This window comes from Megascapheus bottae, chromosome 28, assembly GCF_031878675.1.
Source record: "Megascapheus bottae isolate mThoBot1 chromosome 28, mThoBot2.hap1, whole genome shotgun sequence".
Taxonomy (NCBI): Eukaryota; Metazoa; Chordata; class Mammalia; order Rodentia; family Geomyidae; genus Megascapheus; species Megascapheus bottae.
Genome location: NC_143536.1, coordinates 15,626,761 through 15,651,039, shown reverse-complemented (window position 1 = coordinate 15,651,039; position 24,279 = coordinate 15,626,761). Strand labels below are relative to the sequence as shown.

The window sequence follows — 24,279 nt, the reverse complement described above, 5'->3', positions numbered from 1 at the left end:
GTGTAACGTTTGTGTGGGAATAATCTTTAGGTTCTAGAGCCGTCGCCTGACTTTCCCCCCCCCCCTTCTCAGCGGACTACCGGCCTGGCACCCTCCCCTCCTCCTCCTCCTCCTCCCGGATACGACATCCGGAACTTCCGGTGGGAGACTCAGCTGGGAGCGGGCGTCTGGGTCTCAGTGCGCGGCGGCAGCCTGCGGCTGGGGAAGGAGTTTGAGGGTTGGTCCTCTAACGTTCTCTGGGAGAAGCGGCGTCAGCGAAGCGGTGTCCATCATGGTGAGTTAGGTGCGGGGTCTGAGGTCGGGGCCTTAACCAGGATCTGGCAGAGGGGACCGAACTGGACGATGGCGGAGATGCCGAGTCACTCGGACCCGAGTCCGGCCCATGGGCGCTCCGGGGCGCCTCGGACCGCAGTGACAGCGTTTGGACTACGGACTGCGTCGGCCGTTGGTCCTGGACATGGTTCATATGCCTCTCTTGCTGCACTTGAGCCCTTGCAGAGTAGACAGTAACTCTGCTTTTTTTTGTGAGTGCGTCCACGATGCTCATTACACGCCACCGGTTGGTTGATGTCGTTGTAATCAACTCCCAAGTTAGCTGGAAAGTTCCTGGAGGCGAGGCGTTGGCATCGGACGCCCTCCACGGTGGAGCGGTAGGGTTTGGGGTTGTTTCTCCCCCCCCCCCCCGCGGAGAGAGGTCTCCCGGATCGGGCGCCAAGTTCTGTGATCTCTACATCCTGGGTTCGTGGCCCCTCAACATACCTTATTCCCACTCATTCCAACTCCGATGAGAAAACTGACTTACAGACTTAAGTGTACTTAGGCTCCCAAAAAGAAGTAGAGACTCGAAGCCAAGTCTTATCTGGATCGAGAGCTGTCTTATTGCTACGGTAAATGGCATTGCCTCTGGCTTTTAAACAAGAATTTATTATATTTTATCCTGAGTTGTCATGTTTGTAAAAAAAAAAAAAAAAGAAAGAAAAGAAAACAAATTCTGGTCCTGGGGCTTGAACATAGGGGCCAGGGTGCTTATCCCTAAGCCTCTTTGTGTGTGTTCAAGGCTAACCCTCTGCCACTTAAACCACAACGCCACTTTCAGCTTTTTCTGAGTAAGTAGTTTATTGGAGATAAGAGTCTGAATAGATGCTGAAAAGGTAATGTTTGCCTAGCATGCATGAAGCCTTGGGTTCTATTTCTTAGTACCACATAAACAGAAAAAGCCAGAAGTGGCATTGTGGCTCTAATAGCGTGCCAGCCTTGAGCAAAAGAAGCTCAGGGACAGTGACCAGACCCTGAGTTCAAGCCCCAGGACTGGCCAAAACAAAAAAAGTCTAAAGGACTTTTCTACCCAGGCTTTGAGCAATGATGCTCAGATCTCAGCCTTCTGAGTAGCTAGGATTATGGTTTGAGCCACCAGCCCTTGGCTCTGAGTAGTCATATTTCTGTTTCCAATCATCTATGTAACAAATACCCAGTGCGTGTTCATTGAGCTAACCATGGGGGCTATAAAGTAAGTCAGGCAGCAGTAGCTCACACTTGTAATCCTAGGTACTCAGGAGTCTGAGATCCGAGATTACAGTTTGAAGATGGGGCGGGAAAGTCCTTGAGACTCTTATCTCCAATTAACCACCCAAAAGGTAGAAGTGTGGCTCAAGCTATAGTGTGCCAGCCTTAAAAGAAAATCTAAGGGACAAGCCTCAGTATAAGTACATACACAGTGAGTCAGGCTCCAGGGAAAGGCAGAGGTTAAGGGTGTTACATACTGAGAGGCTGGGGCAGGTGGATTAACTGAGCCTAAAAGTTTGAAACAAGCCTGGTCAACTTAGCCTGACTGCACTTCAAGAACAAAAAAAAAACATTTGTTCTCTTCTAATGTCAGCTTCTTTTTTTTTTTTCTCTAGTTCTCTTTCAACATGTTTGACCACCCAATTCCCCGGGTCTTCCAGAATCGCTTCTCCACACAGTACCGCTGCTTCTCCGTATCCATGTTAGCTGGGCCTAATGACAGGTCAGATGTGGAGAAAGGAGGGAAGAGTATGTGCTTGTTTTTATTTTGAATAGTAATCTTTCCTGCTGTAAGTCTTCAAAACTTGTGTTCTTCCCTAGCGATTACTCCTTACTTTGCTAAAAGCCTGCATTACAACAAAGATGTCACTTGTCCCCCACTTGCTTAAGTGGGCATAGGTGGTAGAAGTAGTGTGCTAATTATTATTACATTTATGATTGGGAACCATTCAGTCCCTTGAATTAGACTAAAGTAAGATTCCTTATAGAAGATCATTATTAAATGCTGTCTACCCTGCAAGTATTATTTAAAATTTGTAAAATATAATAGACAGTGTACCCTGCCTTCGGTCTATCTTTTCTATTTTTATTTGCCTAATGTTTCTTAAATATTATTTCCACAGTTATTATGCCACCCTCAGCCCTCGATCAACTCAGTAAGTATATTTTAAATGACTTGTCAACTTAGATACCGAAAACAGGGACACAGGTGACTTTGTTAGCATGTCAGGAATCATCCCTTCCCTGGAGTGTACATGTCAGCAGAACCAGGCCATGAGTGCCTGAGACAAGGCCATGAACACTTGACTTCACCCAGGGCAATGAAGTATTCCCTTTCTTACAGCTTTAGTTCCTCCATTCTCCCTTGTCTCAGGAAACCTCAAGATTAAAACGACAGCCATTTTCCATAATTCACACGCATAATCCAACTATTCAGTAGGTAGAGATCAAAAGGGTTGAGGTTTAAGGGTAGCCCCGTCAAAAAGCCGGGGGGGGGGGGGCGGGGGGTGAGACTGCATTTTAAGCTAAGTATTAGCTGGGCGTGGTGGCTCACGCCTGTATTCCTAGCTACTCAGGAAGCTGAGATCTGAGGATTAAGGTTCAAAGCCAGCCTAGGCACTAAAGACCATGACACTCTTATCTCCAATTAATCACTAAAAAAGGGGAAGTGAGGCTGTGGTCCAGGGGTAGGGCGGTGTCCTTGCACTGAAGAGCTCAGGGACAACACCCTGGCCCAAAGTTCAAGTCTCAAAAAAAAAAAAAGATAAAAAACATGCCTGTCATCCCAGGCATATGAGCATCATAAATAGGAAAATCATGGTCCATGACAGATTTAGTATACACTAAAGGATGGGCCAGGGGGTGGCTCAGATGGAGCAAGTATAAGACCCTGTGTTGAACCCCAGTGCCGCCAAAAAAAGACACACAGAGAAAGAAACATATAGGAAGTCATAATTTGTAAAATACTAGGTTACTAGTATAGTTGGAAGAATGGGGACACAGGGGACTTGGGCACCCCAAAGTACCTCACGTAGTTTACAGATTACACTTAGGCAATCTGGACAGAGCATTGGAGTCTCTTCTAACTGCAGCAGTCACCTTCCAGCTTCACCACTAGGTGGTGCTCTGGGGACATGGGACATAGCACACATTCCCTGGGCTCCTGGGCTGCCAGCATCAGTCACTCTTGTGATAGTAGGGGGCATTTGTCACACTTCCATAATGAGATGTTTCCTGAGCTTCCTGCCAAGCACTTCACCTGGTTGGCTCCATTAAACTTTTAGGGAGAGCCCAGAAGCCTATTTTACCTCCTGATGCTAAAACGCTTACGTACCCTGAGAACCTCCGAGTCTGTTCCAATGCAGAGTCTTCACACTTCAGCCAGGAGCCTGGGTTTAGATCCTAGCATCATCACTCCTGAGATGTTCCATTCTAAATCAGGGGTGGGGAACCTTTTTTCTGTCAAGTGCCATTTGGATATTTATAACACCATTTGAGGGCCATACAAAATTAATAATGTCCAATCATGTGCTGAATGTTTTCTAGCGTCTTATATGGCCAACAGAACAGACCATTCCTATGCCTACTACATAAAAAGAGAATGATAGGACCACATCCCTGCTGAGAGGGTGGAACAAGGTCTTCGTATATGGCAAACACCATTGGTAACTTTTCAGACCTCCTCTCCAGAATCCTGGTCTCCTAATCAATACATGTCTCTTGAATGAACAGGCCAAAAAACCTATTTGCTGGCTCCTGCCCTTCTGGCAGCACTACCTCATGGTCCAGTAGGATGAGGAGATGTGCTGACCTTGCTAATTCTGTTGACCCGGTGCTGTCTAGATACTAGATACTGTCTCATCCCAGACTCCCTTCTGTTCCTCAACACTGCCATACCTGGTCTGGGCCAACTTGCCTAATTACCAGTCATTCCCCAAAATGTCAAGGTTCTTTTTTACTTTATTGCTCAGGAAACCCCTTCTCCCTGGTTTTTTGTTGTTTTCCACCAGTCCTGGGCTTGAGCTCAGGGCCTGACCACTGTCCTTGGGCTTTCTCAAGGCTAGAGCTCTACCACTTGAGCCACAGTACCACTTCTGGCTTTTTCTGTGTATGTGGTACCAAGGAATGGAACCCAGGTCTTTGTGCCTGCTAGGCAAGCACTCTACCACTAGGCCAAACTCTTGGCTCTCTCCCTGGGTTTCCTCCCTGTACTGACTAACCTGGTGACTGGCCTAGAAACCTGGGTCTACAGGATCCCAAGAACCTGACCCCCTCTTCCTTCCTCTTCCCCTATACTCTCACATTTCTAGAGTACTAGCAGCATCTGAAGGGAATAATAGCATCCTTGTGTCACACAGTAAGTGGTTGGTGGGGTCAGACACTCAAGTCTAGGGGACGAAGTAGAATGATAAAGAGGCTCTGGCCAGGTATTGAGGAAACGCATTTTCCCTATGTCTCGGGGTACTTACATGGTTTCTGCCTCATGACCTTTTTTTTCTTCTTAGGCCGACTTAATATTACCTATCCCATGCTGTTCAAGCTGACCAATAAGAATTCGGACCGCATGACGCACTGTGGTGTGCTGGAGTTTGTAGCTGATGAAGGCATCTGCTACCTCCCCCACTGGGTAAGTGGGGCCTCCAGGGTCTCTGGAGAGTGTGCAGTCCTTGGTTTGTCGTAGGCAGGGATGCCTCCAGCACAGGTGTGCACATTGCCTTGCCTCTAAGAAGAGTGGCCTCAGTGAGAGGTGGCGATTTGGGCTATAGTATGTGTTAAACCAAACGTTGTAGTTGGTGCCTGTGGATACAAATCAGGTTGACTTAGATGTCATTTCAGACCTATATGTAGAAAGTCCTACAGAACTTGGCCCTAGGGTCGAGGGCTAACTCAGAAAAGCCAGCAGAACTACCTTAGCATTTGAGAGAGCTGCCCACATTGGCAGGCATTGTACATACGACATTAAACCATGCAATTCCCTTTCCTCTTTTCTCCGCCCTCACTCCTACCCTTTCCTTTGTACTTGAATTATATCAGGTGGACTAAGAGAGTCCCTGGGTGGATTGGGTGGGTTGGGGACACAAAAGTGCTTCAGCTGCCATACCTCTAGGCCCCACTGTCACCAGTGTTCTGAGGCTCAGCTCACCTCCTGCCAATTCCTGTTATAGTGTTCCCTTGGCAATGGTAGAGTTTGATAATTGGCATAATTCAAAGAGGTGGCAGTCATGGTTGTACTTCATTTTCAAGGAGTTTCATTCAGCTTTCTTCCTTTTAGATGATGCAAAACTTGCTATTGGAAGAAGGGGGCCTGGTTCAGGTGGAGAGTGTCAACCTTCAAGTGGCTACATACTCCAAATTCCAGCCTCAGAGCCCAGACTTTCTGGACATCACCAACCCCAAAGCAGTGTATCCTTTTGATATGAGAATGTTCCTCTGTAAAGAAGGGCTACCTGCCATTATTCATCTCATGAACTATGGTGATCCTGTGCCTGCTTTGGCAAAGAGTTTAGGTTCTAGCGATTTTTTTTTTTTAATATTCACCTCTGAGCTTAAAAGTCAGGCTTATTTGTTTATAATGTACAAGAGCAGACTAGAGTGGGTAAGGAATATGCTGCTGCATATGGGCTGTGCTCAAGAGCTCTAGTTTAGCTACGTGCCAGTGGCTCAAGCCTATAATACTAGCTGCTCTGTAGATTGAGATCTAAGGATCCTCAGACACATCTCCAGTTAACCACCAGAAAAGCCAGAAGTGGAGCTAGGTCTCAAGTGGTACCAGCCCTCACTGAAAAAGCTAACACCCTCGCTGACTGGTCCCAGATAGAGACATATTAGGCCCTCTGCCCACCACTTATTCAGCGGAGTCTTCCGTTACTGAGGGTGGAAGAGGCATCCTGTGGTAGATATGTTTAACTTGTCCTTCAGAGATCTGTTAGTGACCAGAAGGGACCCTGCCTCTGTGGCAGTAACCTCTTCTGATCTTTATATTGTTGTACATTACATTACAAAATTATCACAGGATTGCTTTCAAAAGCTCCTTCTGTGGTTAACTAGCTAGTGGTGGAGAAAGGGTATTGTCAGCTAAGTCAGTCTGATACTCTTGACTAATAGAATGGAAGCAGACTTCCCCAGGCTGGGAGCATGGCCTAGTAGTAGATTGCTCACCTAGCATGCACAAAACCCTGGGTTCGATTCCTCCATACCACATGCACAGAAAAATCCAGAAGTAGCTCTTTCCCTCAAGTGGAAGAGCTCTAACCTTGAGCAAAAAGTGTCTTAAGTCCAATGCTGTTCAGGCCCTGAGTTCAAGCCCCAGGATTGGAAGAAAAAAAGAAAGAAAAAGAAAGCTGACTTTGCATATAATGAAAAGGTTGGGAGCTGGCCACACTATGTACCAAGGTGTGATCAAGTCAGTCAGCTTCACACTCAGAGACAGAATGGTCTCCATCACAGTGTCACCATTGTACCCAAGCATCACAGTTTAGTACCAGCAGAGCACTTAGCCTACTTAACAATAATCATCCAGCTCCTCACAGATACCTATTTCTCCTTAAAGGTGTGTATTTTGCTATGTTGCCTTGACAGTATATGTCTGCAGATTAGAAAATGCATTGAGAAACTTTGCCTGTCTCACCACCGGTGATGTGATTGCCATTAACTACAATGAGAAGGTAAGTGAGTCCAGCATGGCCTGTATCTCACCAACAAAAGCCACCAGCATTGTCCATTCTGGTGTTTAAAATAGAATTTTTTTTTTTTAATTGGTCATGGGACTTGAACTCTGGTCCTAGACACTGTTCTTGGGCTCTTCAGCTCAAGGCTACTACCCTACCCCTGGGCCTGGGTGTTGTCCTTGAGCTTTTCAGCTCAGGGCTACTACCCTACAATGGGATTGCTTTTTTTTTTTTTTTTTTGCCAGTCCTGGGCTTGAGCTCAGGGCCTGAGCACTGTCCTTGGATTTTCTCAAGGCTAGAGCTGTACTACTTGAGCCTCAGCACCACTTCTGGCTTTTTTTCTATGTATGTGGTACCGAGGAATCGAACCCGGGTCTTCATGCATGCTAGGCAAGCACCTTAACCACTAGGCCAAACTCCTGGCCCCTGGGATTGCTTTTTAAAGCAGGGTATTCCTGGATCTTTCCACATAATCATTGCCTACTGTTACTTTTGAAAATCTTGCTGGTTTACATTTAAACTCACTCAGCAACTCCACTGACATATGAATAAGCTTAATGTTTACTTTATCATGTGCAATGGGCAATAAGCCTCTTAAAAATGCCTGTATTCAACAGGGCCTGGTGGCTCACACCTGTAATCCTAGTTACTCAGGAGGCTGAGATCTGAGGATCTCAGTTCAAAGCCAGCCCAGGCACTAAAAATCTGTGAGACTCTTATCTCCAGTTAATCACCAGAAAACTCCCAGCCCAAGAAATAATTTTTTTTTTTTTTTTGCCAGTCCTGGGCTTGAGCTCAGGGCCTGAGCACTGTCCTTGGACTTTCTCAGGGCTAGAGCTCTACCACTTGAGCCTCAACACCATTTCCGGCGTTTTTCTATGTATGTGGTACCGAGGAATCGAACCCGGGTCTTCATGCATGCTAGGCAAGCACTCTACCACTAGGCCAAATTCCCGGCCCGTCTGTGAGATTCTTATCTCCAGTTAACTGCCAAAAAAACTGGAAGTAGTGTTGTGGCTCAAAGTGGTAGATTGCCCAGGCCTGGAGTTCAAGCCCCACAACCAACAACAACAACAACAAAAAAACCAAAACCTTGATTGGCTAGCCATGGTAGTGTAGGCTTGTAATTCCAGCACTTAGGAGGCTGAGGCATCAAGATTACAAGTTTGAAATCAGTCAGCAGTATGTACTGAGATAAAATGGTTACCTGGCATAATAGTGAGACCCTATCTCAAAATAAAAATAAAATGGATGGCCAGGCACAGTGGCTCACACCTGTAATCTTAGCTACTCAGGAGGCTGAAATCTGAGGATCAAGGTTTAAAGCCAGCCTGGGCACAAAAGGACATGAGACTCTTAGCTCCAGTTAACCCCTAGAAAACCAGAAATGGCACTGTGGCTAAAGGGTAGGGCGGTAGCCTTGAGCTGAAGAGCTCAAGGCCAGAGGCCAGGCCCAGAGTCCAAGCCTCATGACCCACAAAAAAAGAGAAAAAAACCCCAGACTTAAATCTAAGGTCTGTGGTAGGAAGTGTCCACAAAATGCTTAAAATGGGCTTAAGGGTAAAGATTAGGACATAGGAGTGAGAAAAGGGTGTTAGCAAATTCTCTCCACATCTGGCCTTGACTTCATGTGGTCACTGGTTTCCTTATACTGGAAGCACTTAAGTAACTGTAATCCTTACTTCCTAGTTTTTGAGGGTTTCTACTCACTTTTTTTCTTCTGAATGAGCTAAGAAATAGTTTTCGTTTTTTTTGTGTTGTTTTTGTGTTGTTTTTGTCAGTTGTGGAGCTTGAACTCAAGGCCTGGACACTGTTCCTGACCCTCTTTGTGCTCAAGGCTAGTGCTCTACCACTTGAGCGACAGTGGCACTTCCAGTTTTTTAGTGGTTGAATGGAGATAAGAATCTCAGGGACTTTTCTGCCCAGCTGGCTTCAACCACAATCCTCAGATCTCAGCCTCCTGAGTAGCAAGGATTATAGGCATGAGCCACTGGCACTCAGCTATAAACAAATTTTTAATTGTATCCCATGAGCATGATGTTGGCTCATGCCTCTAATTCTATATACTTAGGACTTTAAGACCTAGAGGATGATGGTTGTAAAACATCCTAGACAGGAAATAAGAGGCCCAGGCAGAACTTCATTCTCAGCCTCCAGAGTAGTTAGGATTATAGACTGGAGCAACTTCACCCAGCCTTGAATAAGAACTTTTAATGTCATGTCCTGCCTTGTAATTACATGTAGAAGGGAAAACCTTCTTAAATCTGGAATTCCCTGGGATGTAAACAGATACCAGTAAAACTTTGAGAGGTTTTTTTTTTTAGTTCCCTGATTATTCTTATTTTTATGATCAAAAGTTAATTCTCTTGGAGTTATAATGTGCCCGAGTTAATTTTACCTTTTGCTGGGAAAGGTATGTCTTTTGAGTAAGCTGAGCATTATATTTATCTTAAGAATTTGAAATAAGGCTCCACAGTTTAAGTTAAGGACCATATTACTTTCCTTAATATGTTGTTCTTAGTTATATATAAGGTTAAGCTCTGACATACAACATTGATTTAGAGAGAATATGGAGTTTTTGTTTGTTTTCTTACCATTCCTGATGCTTAAACTCAGGGTCTGAGCACTGTCCTTGGGCTTTCTCAAGGCTAGAGCTCTCCCACTTGAGGCACAGCACCACTTCAGACTTTTTCTATGTATGTGGTACTGAGGAATTGAACCCTGGGCTTCATGCATGTTAGGCCAAACTCCTGACCCAGAATATGGAGTATTTATCAGTATCCTTAGCATCAAAGTTAATATTTGTAAAAACTAGAACCAAAATTATAATAGTTGAAGTACTTACTAGACTTGTTTTTCATGAAGTTTATCGTAAGTACCTTAGAAAGGATTCAAACTAAAATAACAGAAATTTAGACTAAGTAGCCATGGTGAAAATTCTGAAGGACCATTTAGCAGTTGGCAGAAGTAATAATTTCCATTGTACAGTTTAGGGTAATTTTGATGGATGGCATTGTACAGAAGAACTATCACCTTCCTTGTCATCATTAGGAATGCATTAATCATTAATGTAGGGATTACTGCTTTGGTAAAATGGTAAAATTTTTTCTAAGCTTGGCATTTTAGGAGGCTTATCTATTTGGGAAAACCAATCACAGTTAATACAGCAGAACCAGCAACCGTTCAAGTTAAAGGGGGCAGGCCCAGTGAAACCAAATAGACTTACTTTCTATTGGACATATACTTTGAAATGAACATATATAGTGTCCACTTGGCTTAATGTGTATTGTTTGAAAAGAGATCACTTGTCATTTTTTTTTCTGCATTAAGTTTACATAATCAGTAAAATTTTACATAAAAAATAAGGGATAGACATGTAGCCTACATGGTGTTTTCTTTTGTTTTTTGTGGGTCTTGCAGCTTGAACGCCTGTCCCTCAGCCCTTCAGCTCAAGGCCACCACCCTACCCCTGGGCTTGGGTGTTGTCCCTGAGCTCTTCAGCTCAAAGCTACTGCCCTACCCTTGAGCCTAGCCCCACTTCCCATTTTCTAGGAATTAATTGGAGATAAGAGTCTCAGGTCCTTTTGTGCTCAGGCTGGCTTTGAACCTTGATCCTCAGATCTCTACAGGCGTAACCCGGCTCATAGTGTTAAATTTCAACCAATATAATACTGTATAAACATTTAAGTTACAGGGGCCGGGAGTTTGGTCTAGTGGTTAAAGTGCTTGCCTAGCATGCATGAAGACCTGGGTTCGATTCGTCGGTACCACATACATAGACAAAAAGCTGGAAGTGGTGCTGAGGCCCAAGTGGTAGAGGTCTAGCCTTGAGGAAGTCCAAGGACAGTGCTCAGGCCCTGAGCCCAAGCCCAAGACTGGCAAAAAAGAAAAAAAAAAAAACATTTAAGTTACAGCCAACTTACTTACATAAACTTTATAATTTCCATCTTTACAATTTTCTAGACTTTATACATTCTGTACACCTTTCTTTTAGTCTCCTTTTTTGTTGTTTTGTTTTTTATCCTTGATTGTTTTTTTCCATTTTAGAACATTGTTTAAGACAAAAATTACCTTTTTAAATCTTTTCTTGGAAGCTGGGAGTGTGGCCTAGTGGTAGAGTGCTTGCCTAGCATGCTGGAAGCCCTGGGTTTGATTCCTTGGTACCATATACACAGAAAAAGCTGGAAATGGTGTAGTGGCCCAAATGGTAAAGTGCTAGCCTTGAGAAAGCTCAAGGACAAATGTCTAGGCCCTGAGTTCAAGCCCTAGGACTGGGGGGAAAAAATCCTTTCCTATTCAAACATTTTTTCCTTTTCAGCTTTCTTTCCCAAAACATCTTTCTTTCCTAGCCTTTTTTCTTTTTTTTTTTTTTTTTCTGGGCTTAAACTCAGGGTCTGGGCCCTGTCTCTGAGTTATTTGTGTTTAAGTTTAGTGTTCTACTACTTGAACCACAGTGCCATTTGTGGCTTTTTGGTGGTTCACTGGAGATAAGAATCTCATAGACTTTTTAGCCATTGCTGACTCCAAACCTTTTTTTTTTTTTTTTTTTTTGGTGAGTCATGGAGCTTGAACACTGAGCCTGGGTGCTATCCCTGAGCTCTTCACCCTACTCCTGGGCCTGGGCATTGTCCCTGAACTCTTAAGCTCAAGGCTTTAACCTCTTGAACCTCTTGAATCTTCACATTTTTAACCTTTTGAGTAGCTAGGATTACAGGTATGAGTCACCACCACCTGGCTAAGTCCTATTTCTTTAGAATAGAATGTGCCCTAATGGTGAGTTACCAAAGTTACTAATGGATTCCTATTCTCCTTTTTTTGTTTGTTTGTTTGTTTGTTTTTGTACCTTGAGAGATTTAACACCTGGGTCAGGCTGGCCAGTTTCTGTCACCAAAGAATGAGTGGACTTCCCTAGCTTCTTAGCTTCCAGGAAGCTAAAATCACAGGTTTCTATTCCTGCGTGAAAAGACTCTCAAGGTAGCTCACAAACATCTCACAAATATTTTCTTTAGTATAACAAGGCTAAAGTAGGGAGAAATTAAAAGAGAGAAACATTTCATGCTCCCCACAAAGAAATGGGATTTAAAGTTGTTGTTGTTGTTTTGCTAGTCCTGGGCTGGAGCTCAGGGCCTGAGCCCTGTCCTTGGACTTTCTCAAGGCTAGAGCTCTACCACTTGAGCCTCAGCACCACTTGTGGCTTTTTTTTTTTTTTTTTGTATGTATGTGGTACCAAGGAATCGAACCCAGGTCTTCGTGCATACTAGGCAAGTACTCTACCACTAGGCCAAACTCCTAGCCCTGGGATTTAAAGATATTTACATTTTTTTTAAATCTTTTTTGAGTGTCTTTCTATGTACCTATTAATCTTTATTAATCTTTTCACCTCTTTCTACTGAATACTAGATTTATAATTGTGTTCTATCATGCTCAGTCCCCATTTTCCTAATACATGAACAAATACAATTCAAGCATGTTGGATAAACATTACTGCTAGTAATGTTGGAGTGCACATTCATAATTTTTTTCCCTTATGTACTTAGCTAATTATTAGTTCCTTAGAATACATCCCCAGACCTGAATTTTGTGAGCCAAAATAGTTTTCAGTGTGGTACAAAATTATGATAATCGGAGCCTCATATGAAGAACAGCATCCCCTGAGCAGTGAGCATAAAGGCAACCTACTCTACAGCAGCATTGACCTTGCACAGTGGCATGGTATGACAGTAGAGAGCCTATGACAGATAGTGTGGTCCCCAGTGCTGTGTCAATTGTCCAGTTGATTTCTGTATTCTTTCTACAGATCTATGAACTCCGTGTGATGGAAACCAAACCTGACAAGGCTGTGTCCATTATTGAGTGTGACATGAATGTAAGTGGCTTTTCCCAATTTCAATGAAGTCCTACATCAGGGATAGAGGAGGGTGTGACATAGCCCCTGGATGAAGAACAAAAAAGATGCTGTTAGAATAGCATGAGCAGGCCATTTATTTACCATCCCAGGGATCCATCCCAGGAAACTGCAGTGGCAGAGAATGCTGCCATCCTGAGGATGCAAGACCAAGACCATGGTCAGCTCAGCCCTGCCAAGGAAAGATTATTCCCTGGGAGCTAGGGAGGCCTTAGCTCGCTGAGTAGGAGCAAACTGTCAATGACACAACTCCTGGATGCTGAAAAACAGACCATTACAAATAGGACATGCTGTATGCTTGAATTTCTGTAGCAATTCTTCTTGTGTGTCTGCCAGTATTGGGGCTTGAACTTGAAGCCTGGGTGCTGTCTATGAACTCCTTTGCTCATAGCTAGCACTCTACCCCCTTGAACCACAGCTTTTTTTGTGACTATTTAGAGATAAGAATGTCACGGACTCGGAGCACAGAGCACGTGGGCAAGGTGTCTCACGCCTGTAATCCTAGCTACTCAAGAGGCAGAGCTCTAGGGATCCAGGTTCAAAACCAGACCAGGCACCATAGTCCACAAGACTCTTATCTCCAATTAATCACTAGAAAATGAGAAGTAGGGCTGTGGCTCCAGGGATAGGGCAGTAGCCTTGAACTGTGGAGCTCAGGGACAATACCCAGGTCCAGGGGTAGGGTGGTAACCTTGAGCTGAAGAGCTCAGGGACAGCGCCCAGGCCCAGAATTCAAGCCCTATAACAGACCCCCCCCCCCCAAAAAAAAAAAAATCTCATGGACTTTCCTGGCTGGACTGACTTAAAACTGTGGATTACATCCTCTCCCTCTCCCCCCCACCCTCTCTTTTCCAATTCCAGGGTTTGAACTCAGGCCTAAGCACTGTCTTGGGCTTTCTCAAAGCCTAGTGTCTGTTACTTAAGCCATAGCACCACTTCTGGCTTTTTTCTATATACGTGGTACCAAGGAATCGAACCCAGATCTTTGTGCATGCTATTAAGCACTCTATCACTAGGCCAAACTCCTGGCCCTGGATCTCAGTCTTTTGAGTAGCTAAGATAACAGGCATGAGCCACCAGTGCCCAGCTCCATGACATTCTAGTCGTTGCAAGGAAAATGGGGATTCTAGTGATGTTGGAACTGTCAGTACTTCAGCAAAGATAGTGAATATACAGAAAGATCTCCATGGTGGAGAAATTCTGTAGAACTAGTTAATACACCGTGGAAACTGTGTGTCAGCATTCTGTTAGCATTGATACTCTGGCAGTGGTGCTGTACTGTAGTTTATAAAGTGCTGCCACTGGGAGAACTGTGTATGAAGGCCATCTTTTGGTATCATTTCTTAGGACTGAATGCTTATCAGTGAAGACAGGTAAGGAAGCTGGGTGTGCTGCATCTCATTTACTTTTCTACTTGGGCTACAGGTAGACTTTGATGCTCCCCTGGGCTACAAAGAACCCGAAAGACAAGTTCCTCAGCAGGAGTCAGTCGTAAGTGCTTCACCCTTCGCCTCTCCCTTCCTGAATGTGCTTTTGTCTCAGTGCTTCTTTTCTGGGGATGACCCAATCACATTCTGCTTCTCTTTTACTCTGCCCCTGAGGGACAGTGTGTCCTAACTGGGGGCACCAAAAAGCTGAGCACTGGTGCTGAGCAGCTCCCTTGTTTCTCCCTGTCAGGAATGTGAGGCTGACCACGGTGGCTATGCCGGGGAGCTGGGCTTCCGGGTGAGTACCAAGTGACATGTTTCACTCCATGCCCCCTCAGACAACGCTGTTCACGGCAAGTTGCTTCCTGTGATGCTTGTAGGACATGAGCAGGAATAGGCTCTGAGTACCTATGCACACAGAAACCAGAGCTTGCTCCATTACCAGATTTTTCATATGTGCTTGTCCTAGTCCCTGATGTCCCTGTAGGGTGGCCAGTCATTTCTGTTCAGAACTTTCTAACCTAGGCTGGATATGTAGCTCAGTGGTAGAACACTTGTATGTGTAAGGCTCTGGGCGTGATCTCCAGCACTACAAAGCAAAACACCCCACAAAAACAAAACAAATCCCATCTATAACCTATCACCAAATCATAGTAGTACAATAAACACCCCCCCCCATACACACACACACCACATTTGCTTTCTGTCTCTGTCCTGTGTTTCTTTGCCCAAGCTATTTCAAAATAAGCTGTAAACCATGACTCTTGATCTTGGTTCTCAGGAGCCAAGTTGCAGTAGTTCATGTGTGTACACTGGAGTGTGTCAGTGGCAGTGGAGGAGGGCATGATTGCACAGTCAGGAAGCTGAGGCTGCACAGCAGTCACAGTAGAGCCTTAGCCCACCCACAGGGCCTCAAGCTGGTTGGCTCCTGCAGAAATCAATTCATCACTGGTTTCTGGTTGCTCCTGGCTCACACCACTCTCAAGACTCTGAGAAGTCCTTACTGGCTGGGCAGAGATTGCAGCTGCCAGCATTCCAGTAGCTGGGCAACACACAAGCTCACATCCCTGAGCATAGGGCACTTATGTGTGCACTTTCAAAACTTCCTATACAACCATCCTCCTTGCTTGCTTGTCTAGGCCTTCTCTGGCTCCGGGAATAGACTGGATGGAAAGAAGAAAGGAGTGGAGCCCAGTCCCTCCCCAATCAAGCCCGGAGACATTAAAAGGTAGATCTGTCCTGGCTAGGCTCCTACTGGGTGTCTTGTTGTCCAAAAAGGGTATGTGCCAGTTCTGTGGGTTAGGACAGCCTCACTCCAGCTCTGGAGATAAAGCTTTGGGCTTAAGCTTCGGCTTGTTCTGGATGATAGAACATGACATGATTGACATCTGGAGATACAGGTTCTTTTCTCTGCCTCTTAAGAGTTAAGTGAGAATGTAGCATTCGCAAGGGGATATGAAAATCTCAGAACACAAGTCTTAGCCAGGCACTGGTGGCTCATACCTGCAATCCTAGCTACTCAAGAAGCTGAGAGCTGAGGGTCATGATTCAAAGCTAGCCTGAACAGTAAAGTCCATGAAACTCTTATCTATAATTAACCATCTGGAACCAGAAGTAGAGCTGTGACTCAAGTCCCATGACCAACTTTAAAAAAGAAGATGAAGAACAACAACAACATAAGCCTTGGGAAAATCCCGCATCATAAGTCAGGTCCAGAGTCTGTAGCCTCACACATGCACCTGGTTTCCTGCAAGAAGAATACTTGGAAAATACACAAAAGCTGGACATAGATGCAGAGCGGGTACATTTCTCTACCCCTGCGTCATTGAGAAAAACACTTATCTTCATTGTCTAAAGCAAATTTTATAATCCTTTCCTCTTGGAAATAACATTTCTTGTCTATCTTCATTACAGAGGAATTCCCAATTACGAATTTAAACTTGGTAAGATTACTTTCATCAGAAATTCACGTCCACTGGTTAAAAAGGTTGAAGAGGTGAGTTTATCTTATCAGTAGTTTGGTTTTTTGTTTGTTTTGTTTTGTTTTTGCCAGTCATGGGGCATGAACTCAGGGTCTAGGCACTGTCCTTAGACACTTTTTTTTTTTTTTTGCCAGTCCTGGGCTTAAGCTCAGGGCCTGAGCACTGTCCTTGGACTTTCTCAAGGCTAGAGCTCTACCACTTTAGCCTCAGCACCACTTCCGGCTTTTTTCTATGTATGTGATACCAAGGAATCGAACCCGGGTCTTTGTGCATGCTAGGCAAGCACTCTACCACTAGGCCAAACTCCTGGCCCTTAGACACTTTTTGCTCAAGGCTGGCACTCTACCACTTGAGCCACAGCTCCACTTCTGGTTTTTTCTAAGTATGTAGTATGGAGGAATCAAACCCAGGACTTCCTGCATGCTAGGCAAGCACTCTACCATTAGGCTACGCTCCTGGCCCCTCAGTAGGTTTTTTTAAAATCAGGTTTTATCAGTTTTCTCCCTGAAGGCCTGGTTAACCTATAAAGCTGTCATGGGCCTGTTAAGCTGAGGCCTGGTAGCCCAAGAATCAAGAATCCCCTTTGGCCTCTACTACTAAAGAGCTGGGTACCCTAGATGGGATCTTTTCAGTTTACTTACTATATACAAGCCCTACTATTTAGCTCATTTCCTTGAATTTTTCATCTCTGCACAGCATCTTCTAGTAGCACTAGTGATATAGTAGCTGTTGAACAGGTGCCCTGATTATTGAGGTATTTGATGCTAAGAACATCTGAGAAACTGAGCTTCCCAAAATCCTAAAGGTTGTGAAACAGTAAGAACTGAATTGAGTTCCTAGATTGAGGCTATCATTGCCACAGCCGAGGCATCACCTAGCAGTGGTGATCAGCTTACTGCTGGCTGGTCGAGCCCTGGTTGCCATGGCACTACACTATGTGGGTAGTTTTTGTTTTGATTTGGTTTTGGTTAGTTTCATGGACATTCTTGCCCAGGCTGGCTTCAGTCCTCAAATCTCAACCTGCTGAGTAGTTAGGATTACAGTCATAAGCCACTGGTGTCTGGTTTGTGCTATGTGCTTTTAAAAGTAACAAGTCTTAGGGGGTACTAGTGGCCCACATCTACAACCCTAACTGCTCAGGATACTGAGATCTGAGGACTGACATAGAAAATGACCTTGGTCAGAGAAAATTGAGAGACTCATAGAAGTGGAGACATAGCTTAAGTTGTAGAGACCCAACCATGAGCATAAATAAGAAATGCCAAGGGAGAACAAGAGACTCATAGTTCAAACCCCAGGACCAGCACAAAGCACAAAGGAAAAAAAACAGTTATAACAAGTCTTATCCCTGGAACAACTGCAGATGCATGTGTGAAGATTCAGAAATAAGCATTCTCTAGGTTAGGGATCTGAGCTCTTGAACACTTCAATGACACCCAACTCTGAAGGGCTCTGTACACATTGTATCACAGGAAGTGGACAAGTTGACCAAAGGACAGTCTACCTTATTGCAATTTACTCCTGGGTGATGAGCATTGGTTTTGAAATACAACATATCATGCTACAAATTATCACTGTTCCCAGCAGCTATGACTAGAATACAGTCACCTATGTGTGCAGTATGTTGCTAGAATACCCACACTGTAGACTCTTGGTATCTCTGTACCCTTTGGAGTATGCTAGATAAGAAATTAATTGGCTCAGAAACATTGGAATTAAGTGAAAACACCTTTTTTTCTGTGTGCTGGTACTGGTGCTTGAACTGAGGGCCTGGGCACTGTCTTGGAGTTCCTTTACACAGGCTTGCCATTTGAGCCACAGTTCCACTTCCAGATTCGTGTGTGTATGGTTAATGGGAGATAAGAGTCTCACAGACTTTCCTGTCCATGCTGGCTTTAACCACAATCCTCAGATCTCAGCCTCATGAGTAGCTAGGATTACAGGTGTGAATCACTGGCACCCAGCTGAGAACACCAGTTTTACAAACGTGTGGAAATGTTATTTTGAGGTGGTGAAGTTAGAGATGATTTTTCTTGGAGTGCATTTTGTAGTAGTAGAGTGCTTGCCTAACATGCCTGAAGCCCTAGGTTTGATACCTCAGTACCATATACAGAGAAAAAGTAGTGTTGTGGCCCGGGTGGTAGAGTGTTAGCCTTGAGAAAGCCTAAGGACAGTGCTCAGGCCCTGAGTTCAAGACCTAGGAATGGCAAAAAATAAACAAATAAATAAAGGGTGGGAATGGGGGGAGGGAAATGGGGACCAAAACATGAAAAAGGGTATCAGTGTTCTGTGAAGTAATAAGTAATGCACCTTCTGTCTGGTGAACATAATGTAACCCTTCTATTAATTACAATAAAATTATATGAAAAAAAAGATTTGCACCAGGCACCAGTGACTCATACCTGTAATCCTAGCTACTCAGGAGGCTGAGATCTGAGGATCATGGGTTCAAAACCAGCCCAAGCAGAAAAGTCTGTGGGACTCTTATCTCCACTTAATTACAGAAAAGGCCAGAAATGGCATTGTGGTTTAAAGTGCTAGCCTTGAGCAAAAGGAGCTCAGGGGCAGGCCCAGGCCCAGCATTCAGGACCCAGAACTGGCAGAGAGAGGGGGGGGTAGGGAGAGGGAGGGAGGGAGGAAGAATTACATAAAGGGTATATGAGTGATCTTCAGCTGACCATGGTTTAGTGTAGGGCTTCTTCACTTAACACTGAATTTACATGATATACAGTAGAAAACATATATATATTTTTTTGCCCGTTGTGGGGCTTGAACTCAGGGCCTGAGCACTGTCCTTGGACTTCTCTCAGGGCAAGAGCTCTACCTTTGAGCTACAGCACCACTTCCAGCTTTTTTCTATGTATGTGGTACAGAGGAATGGAACCCAGAGCTTCATGCATACTAGGCAAACACTCTACCACTATGGGCCAAACTCCTGCCCATCTATTTTGATTTTTGAATGTTGATCTTTTCCTGGGCCAGCAGTATACCATATGACCCTCTCATGATGCTGGACAGTGGCAGCTTCCCAATCCAGAGGGGAAACAGCCAGTATGTCATGGGTACATTATGTGAAGCTAAGGTGATTGGTAGATAGGTGTGTTAAATGCCTTATCAAGGACAGGAACCCCTTCATAACTTAAGGAGCATCTGTATATTCAGCCTGAAATCAGGTGGTTGAAGGCTCATAGTTCTGATTCTGTTGGGTTTTTTTTTATTTTTGTTTTTGTGTTTTGCTAGTCCTGGGCCTTGAACTTAGGGCCTGGGCACTGTCCTTGAGCTTTCTCAAGGCTACGGCTCTACCACGTTAGCCACAGCACCATTTTGGCTTTTTTTTCAAGCTATGTGGTACCAAGGAATCAAACCCGGGTCCTTGTGCATGCTAGGCAAGCACTCTACCACTAGGCTAACTTCCCGGCCCTTATTGTTAGTGTAATAAATCATTTGTATCTATATTTCACTTTATTATGAATAATGCTAAGGAGAATGGACAGGTGGTTCAGGAATCTACAAAATAAGGCAATTTTCTTTTTTAAGAACCTCCAGAGAGTTTCTGAAAATGTTTTCTTTTCTTCACACCCAGGATGAAGCTGGAGGAAGATTTGTCGCCTTCTCTGGAGAAGGACAGTCATTGCGTAAAAAGGGGAGAAAGCCTTAAGTCAGGACTGTTGGCTGGTTGCAAATAAAAGAACCCATTACAATATATGGCTTTTAGTTACTGGTTTTGAGGAGAGTGCTCCTACTTAAGGTTTGTTAAGAGTTTCCTACAATTGGGGCCAGAGTTTGGCCTAGTGGTAGAGTGCTTGCCTAGCATGCATGAAGACCCGGGTTCAATTCCTCAGTACCCCACATACATAGCAAAAAGCCAGAAGTGGTGCTGAGGCTCAAGTGGTAGAGCTCTAGCCTTGAGAAAGTCCAAGGACAGTGCTCAAGCCCTGAGCCGAAGCCCAGGACTGGGGGGGGGGGGGAAGTTTCCTACAAATTACTAAGTTTCACCTGCATATGGAGCCACAGGCTTTGTGGTTGTATACTTGATATGGGGGAAGAGAAGGAGCTGTCTCTGAGGTGCCATAGATAGCTACCTCCTCTACTTTGCGTGTCAGCTCAAGGTTCTCCCACTGCCACAGTAGTATTCCCTAGTTTCTGATAAAACCAGTGGAAAGAACTGAATTGTTCTACCTTAAGACGTTCTTTCTTCCTCTTTGTGTTTCCTTTTCCCATGTCAGTTACATAGATATCTCTGGCCTAGGAAAAAAAATAGTTTAAGTAGACAAAAATAGAAATAGTGGCTTTCCCACTGGGTTTTTGGAGTTTAAAGTATTGGAGATAAGGTATTTCTAATTTTATTTCCAAGATTGCATTGTCAGAAGGAAAAGCCAAACACATTCAAATTTTTTAATATAAAAATTATTTCTTGGGCTGGGAGTTTGGCCTAGTGGTAAAGTGCTTGCCTAGCATGCATGAAGACCCAGGTTCGATTCCTCAGTACCATATACATAGAAAAAAGCCAGAAATGGTGCTGAGGCTCAAGTGGTAGAGCTCTAACCTTGAGAAAAGTCTAAGGACAGTGTTCAGGCCCTGAACTCAAACCCAGGACTGGCAAAAAAAAAAATTATTTCTTATAGAAGTAGTTGGCTCCTTAATGAATCTGTTCTATAATAAAATAACTCCATGATGAAGTCAAATATGAATGTTAGAATAAATAAATGTTAAAGATATGTTTCTTTTCCCTTACCCCAGTTGCCACGTTATTTATTAAATTATCCAACATTCTGCTGACCTGACTTTATTTATTTATATTTCCTTGCCAGTCCTGAGGCTTAAGCTTAGGACCTTAGCACTGTCCTTGGGCTTTCCTCAAGGCTAGAGCTCTACCACTTGAGCCATAGCCCCACTTTTGGATTTTTCTATGTATGTGGTTCCAAGGAATGGAACCCAGGTCTTTGTGCATGCTAGGCAAATACTCTACCACTAGGCCAAACTCCCGGCCCCTGACTTTATTTTTGTATTTTTTAAAGTGCTGGGATTAAACACAAAGTCTTATGAATACGAAACATGTACTCTGCCACAAAGCTTTTCTGATTGTTTATTGGTTTTAATTTGGCTTCTTATTTTCACTTCCGATAACGTGAAGTTTTTGGTATTCCAATCAAGTTATTTCAGATTTGTTCCTTGAAAATAATTCTGAGTAAAAAAGCAAGCAGACAGTGATTATTAAAACTTGAATAGCAAAACAAACTTGAACGGCCTCTAGATATTTGATTAGGTATTAATATGAATTGGTGGTTGGGCCACTAACCAGAAGTTGTTAGAAAGCTTATATACGCACCTCATGTCCCATCCTGCTGTTTGAAAATGTTCCTAGCAAGAGCCCTGGACTGGGAGTTTGACCTAATGTTAGAGTGCTTGCCTAGCATGCACAAAGACCCTGGGTTTGATTTCTCGGTACCACATACATAGAAAAGCCGGAAGTGGTACTGTGGCTCAAGTGGCAAAGTGCTAGCCTTGAGGGAAAAGCCCAAGGACAGTGCTCAGGCCCTGAGTTCAAGCCCCAGGAATGGCAAAAAAAAAACAACAAAAAAAAAAACCTCTTACTTTAGACAGTAATTACCTAAAAACACTCAGGAGAGTCAGGTGTGTTGGCTCATTCCTGTAATCCTAGCTAGTTAGGAGGCTGAGATCTGAAGATCGAAGCTTAAAGCTAGCCCAGGCAGAGAAGTCCATGAAATTCTCTCCAGTTAACCACCAAAAAGCTGGAATTGGGGCATGAATGAGTGCTTGCTAGTGTGCACAAAGCCCTAGATTTGATTCCTCGATACCACATACACAGAAAAGCTGGAAATGGTGCTGTGGTTCAAGTGGTATGGCACTAGTAAACAAAAAACAAAAACTGGAATTGGAGCTCCTTTAAATATCTGTACAGGGCTGTAGCAGCTACTTTGACACAAATATTTGGAGGGACAAAGGGTGAACAAATGCAGCAGGTACTCACTAGACCCTGTGTTCAACTATACAACTTGTGGGTAGGCATGGGAGGAAAAAAACTGGGGGGAAAAAAACTGGGAGAGTGAGGGAGAAGGGGCAACGTCCGCAAAGAAATGTACACATTACCCGACCTGCAGAACTTTGTAATCCCTCTGTATATCACCTTTATAATAATTTAAAAAGACATTGACCAAAACAAAACCAAAAAAAAAGCTACTTTGAGGAGAGGTCCAAGTGGTTCATGCCTGTAACTCTAGCTCCTCAGGAGGCTGAGACCTAAAGATTACACTGTGAAGCCAGCCCAGGCAGGAAGTCTGAGATTTGTCTTCAATTTAACTATTTCCCCCCCCCTAAAAAAAAAGCCAGATGTGGGGTTGCAGCTCAAGTGGTTGAAAACCAGCTTTGAGCATAGAAGCTCAAGGACAGTGCCCAGACCATAAGTTCAAGCCTCAGGATCAGTACACATACAACACCAGGAGAGAAGAAACTGCTTTTTTCAGCTAGGTGGGTGGTCTCAGGGTTAGGCCATGTGTCTTGTTTTTTTTGTTGTTTTTTTTTTTTTTGCCAGTCCTGGGGTTTGAACTTAGGGCCTGAGCACGGCCTGAGCACGTCCTTGGATGTTCTCAAGCTAGAGCTCTACCACTTGATTCACAGTGGAGGGCCAAACTCCAGCCCTTATGTGTCTTTAGTATGGAGTTTCAATGCCATATTCATTAGGCCTGGGCTGTGTACAAACCATCACTGTGGCCAGGTACCAGTGACTCAAGTTTATAATCCTAGCTACTCTGGAGGCTATGATTTGAGGATTGAGGTTTGAAGCCAGCCCAGCCAGGCAAATCCAACAGACTTAATCTCCAAATGGTCAGCAGAGAGCTAGATGTGGTTGAACTCTAGCTGTGTGTGAAAATGCTGATAAGTAAGAGCTTGAGAAGAATTCAAGCCCAAGTACCTGCACCAAAATAAAATGAAAGCTGGGCACTGGCGGCTCACATCTGTAATCAATCCTACAGATCTCAGGAGGCTGAGAGCTGAGGATTGCGGTTCAAAGCTAGCCCAGGCACGAAAGTCCATGAGACTGTTATCTCCAGTTAACTACCAGAGAAAAACGGAAGTGGCACTGTGGCTCAAAGTGATAGAGCATTAGTGTTGAGCTGAATAGCTTAGAGACAGTGCCCAGGCCCTGAGTTCAAACCCTAGAATTGGGAGAAAAAAAAAAAATATATATATATATATATATTGCGAGTCACAGACATGGAACATGGCTTAGGGAGGCATGAAGCACTGTGTTGACCTGCCACCAGAGGTCTGTTTCGCAGGATTATACTGGCTAGTAAATTACTTTGTGCATAATATGTTGCTGTGGGTCCTGGCCTTGGGCTTTTGTGTTTCCAAGTCACAACCTCTGATGTTTCTTTGGGTTTTTTTTTTCTAATAGTTTTCTTTCAATTTTATTATTTTTCTTTTTTTGTTTATGGTGATATCAAGGAATCGAACTCAGGGACTCATCATACCAGGCAAGCACTACCACTAAGCCACATTCCCAATCCCCACAACATTTCTTTTTTTCCTTTCTTTTCTTCCTTCTTTCTTTCTTTTGTGGGTCATAGGGCTTGAACTCAAGGCCTGGGTGCTGTCCCTGAGCTCTTTTTGCTCAAGGCTAGCTAGTACTCTACCACTTTAACCACAGCCCCACTTCTGGTTCTTTAGTAATTAGAGATAAGAATCTCATGGGGGGGCCTGGAGTTTAGCCTAGTGGTAGAGTGCTTGCCTAGCATGCACGAAGACCCGGGTTCTATTCCTTGGTACCACATACTTAGAAAAAGCCAGAAGTGGTGCTGAGGCTCAAGTGGTAGAGTTCTAGCCTTGAGAAAAAAATCCAAGGACAGTCCTCTGGCCCTGAGCTTAAGCCCAGGACTGACAAAAAAAAAAAAAAAAAAAAGAATCTCATGGGGACTTTTCTGCTCAGGTTGACTTTGAACTGTGCTCCTCAATTTCAGCTTCCTGAGTAGCTATGATTACAATTGTGAACG

At 44.1% G+C, this 24,279-nt stretch overlaps 1 protein-coding gene across 2 annotated transcripts; it reads left to right on the top strand.

Annotated features, from left to right (window-relative positions):
- The first annotated feature begins 127 nt into the window (after nucleotides 1–127).
- On the top strand, nucleotides 128–19,967 carry Ufd1 (ubiquitin recognition factor in ER associated degradation 1). Of its 2 annotated transcripts, XM_090320627.1 has the most exons (12): nucleotides 128–274; nucleotides 1,899–2,031; nucleotides 2,406–2,438; nucleotides 4,788–4,909; nucleotides 5,555–5,685; nucleotides 6,875–6,947; nucleotides 12,748–12,816; nucleotides 14,281–14,346; nucleotides 14,533–14,580; nucleotides 15,422–15,510; nucleotides 16,197–16,278; nucleotides 19,848–19,967. In XM_090320627.1, exons 1-12 carry the CDS (start codon nucleotides 272–274, stop codon nucleotides 19,920–19,922), a joined length of 924 nt encoding a protein of 307 aa, XP_090176753.1. In that variant the 5' UTR covers nucleotides 128–271; the 3' UTR covers nucleotides 19,923–19,967. The 2 variants fall into 2 exon arrangements, with proteins under 2 accessions (XP_090176753.1, XP_090176754.1); XM_090320628.1 differs by lacking the exon at nucleotides 128–274 and having other exon boundaries at nucleotides 1,919–2,005.
- Nucleotides 19,968–24,279: the final 4,312 nt, after the last annotated feature.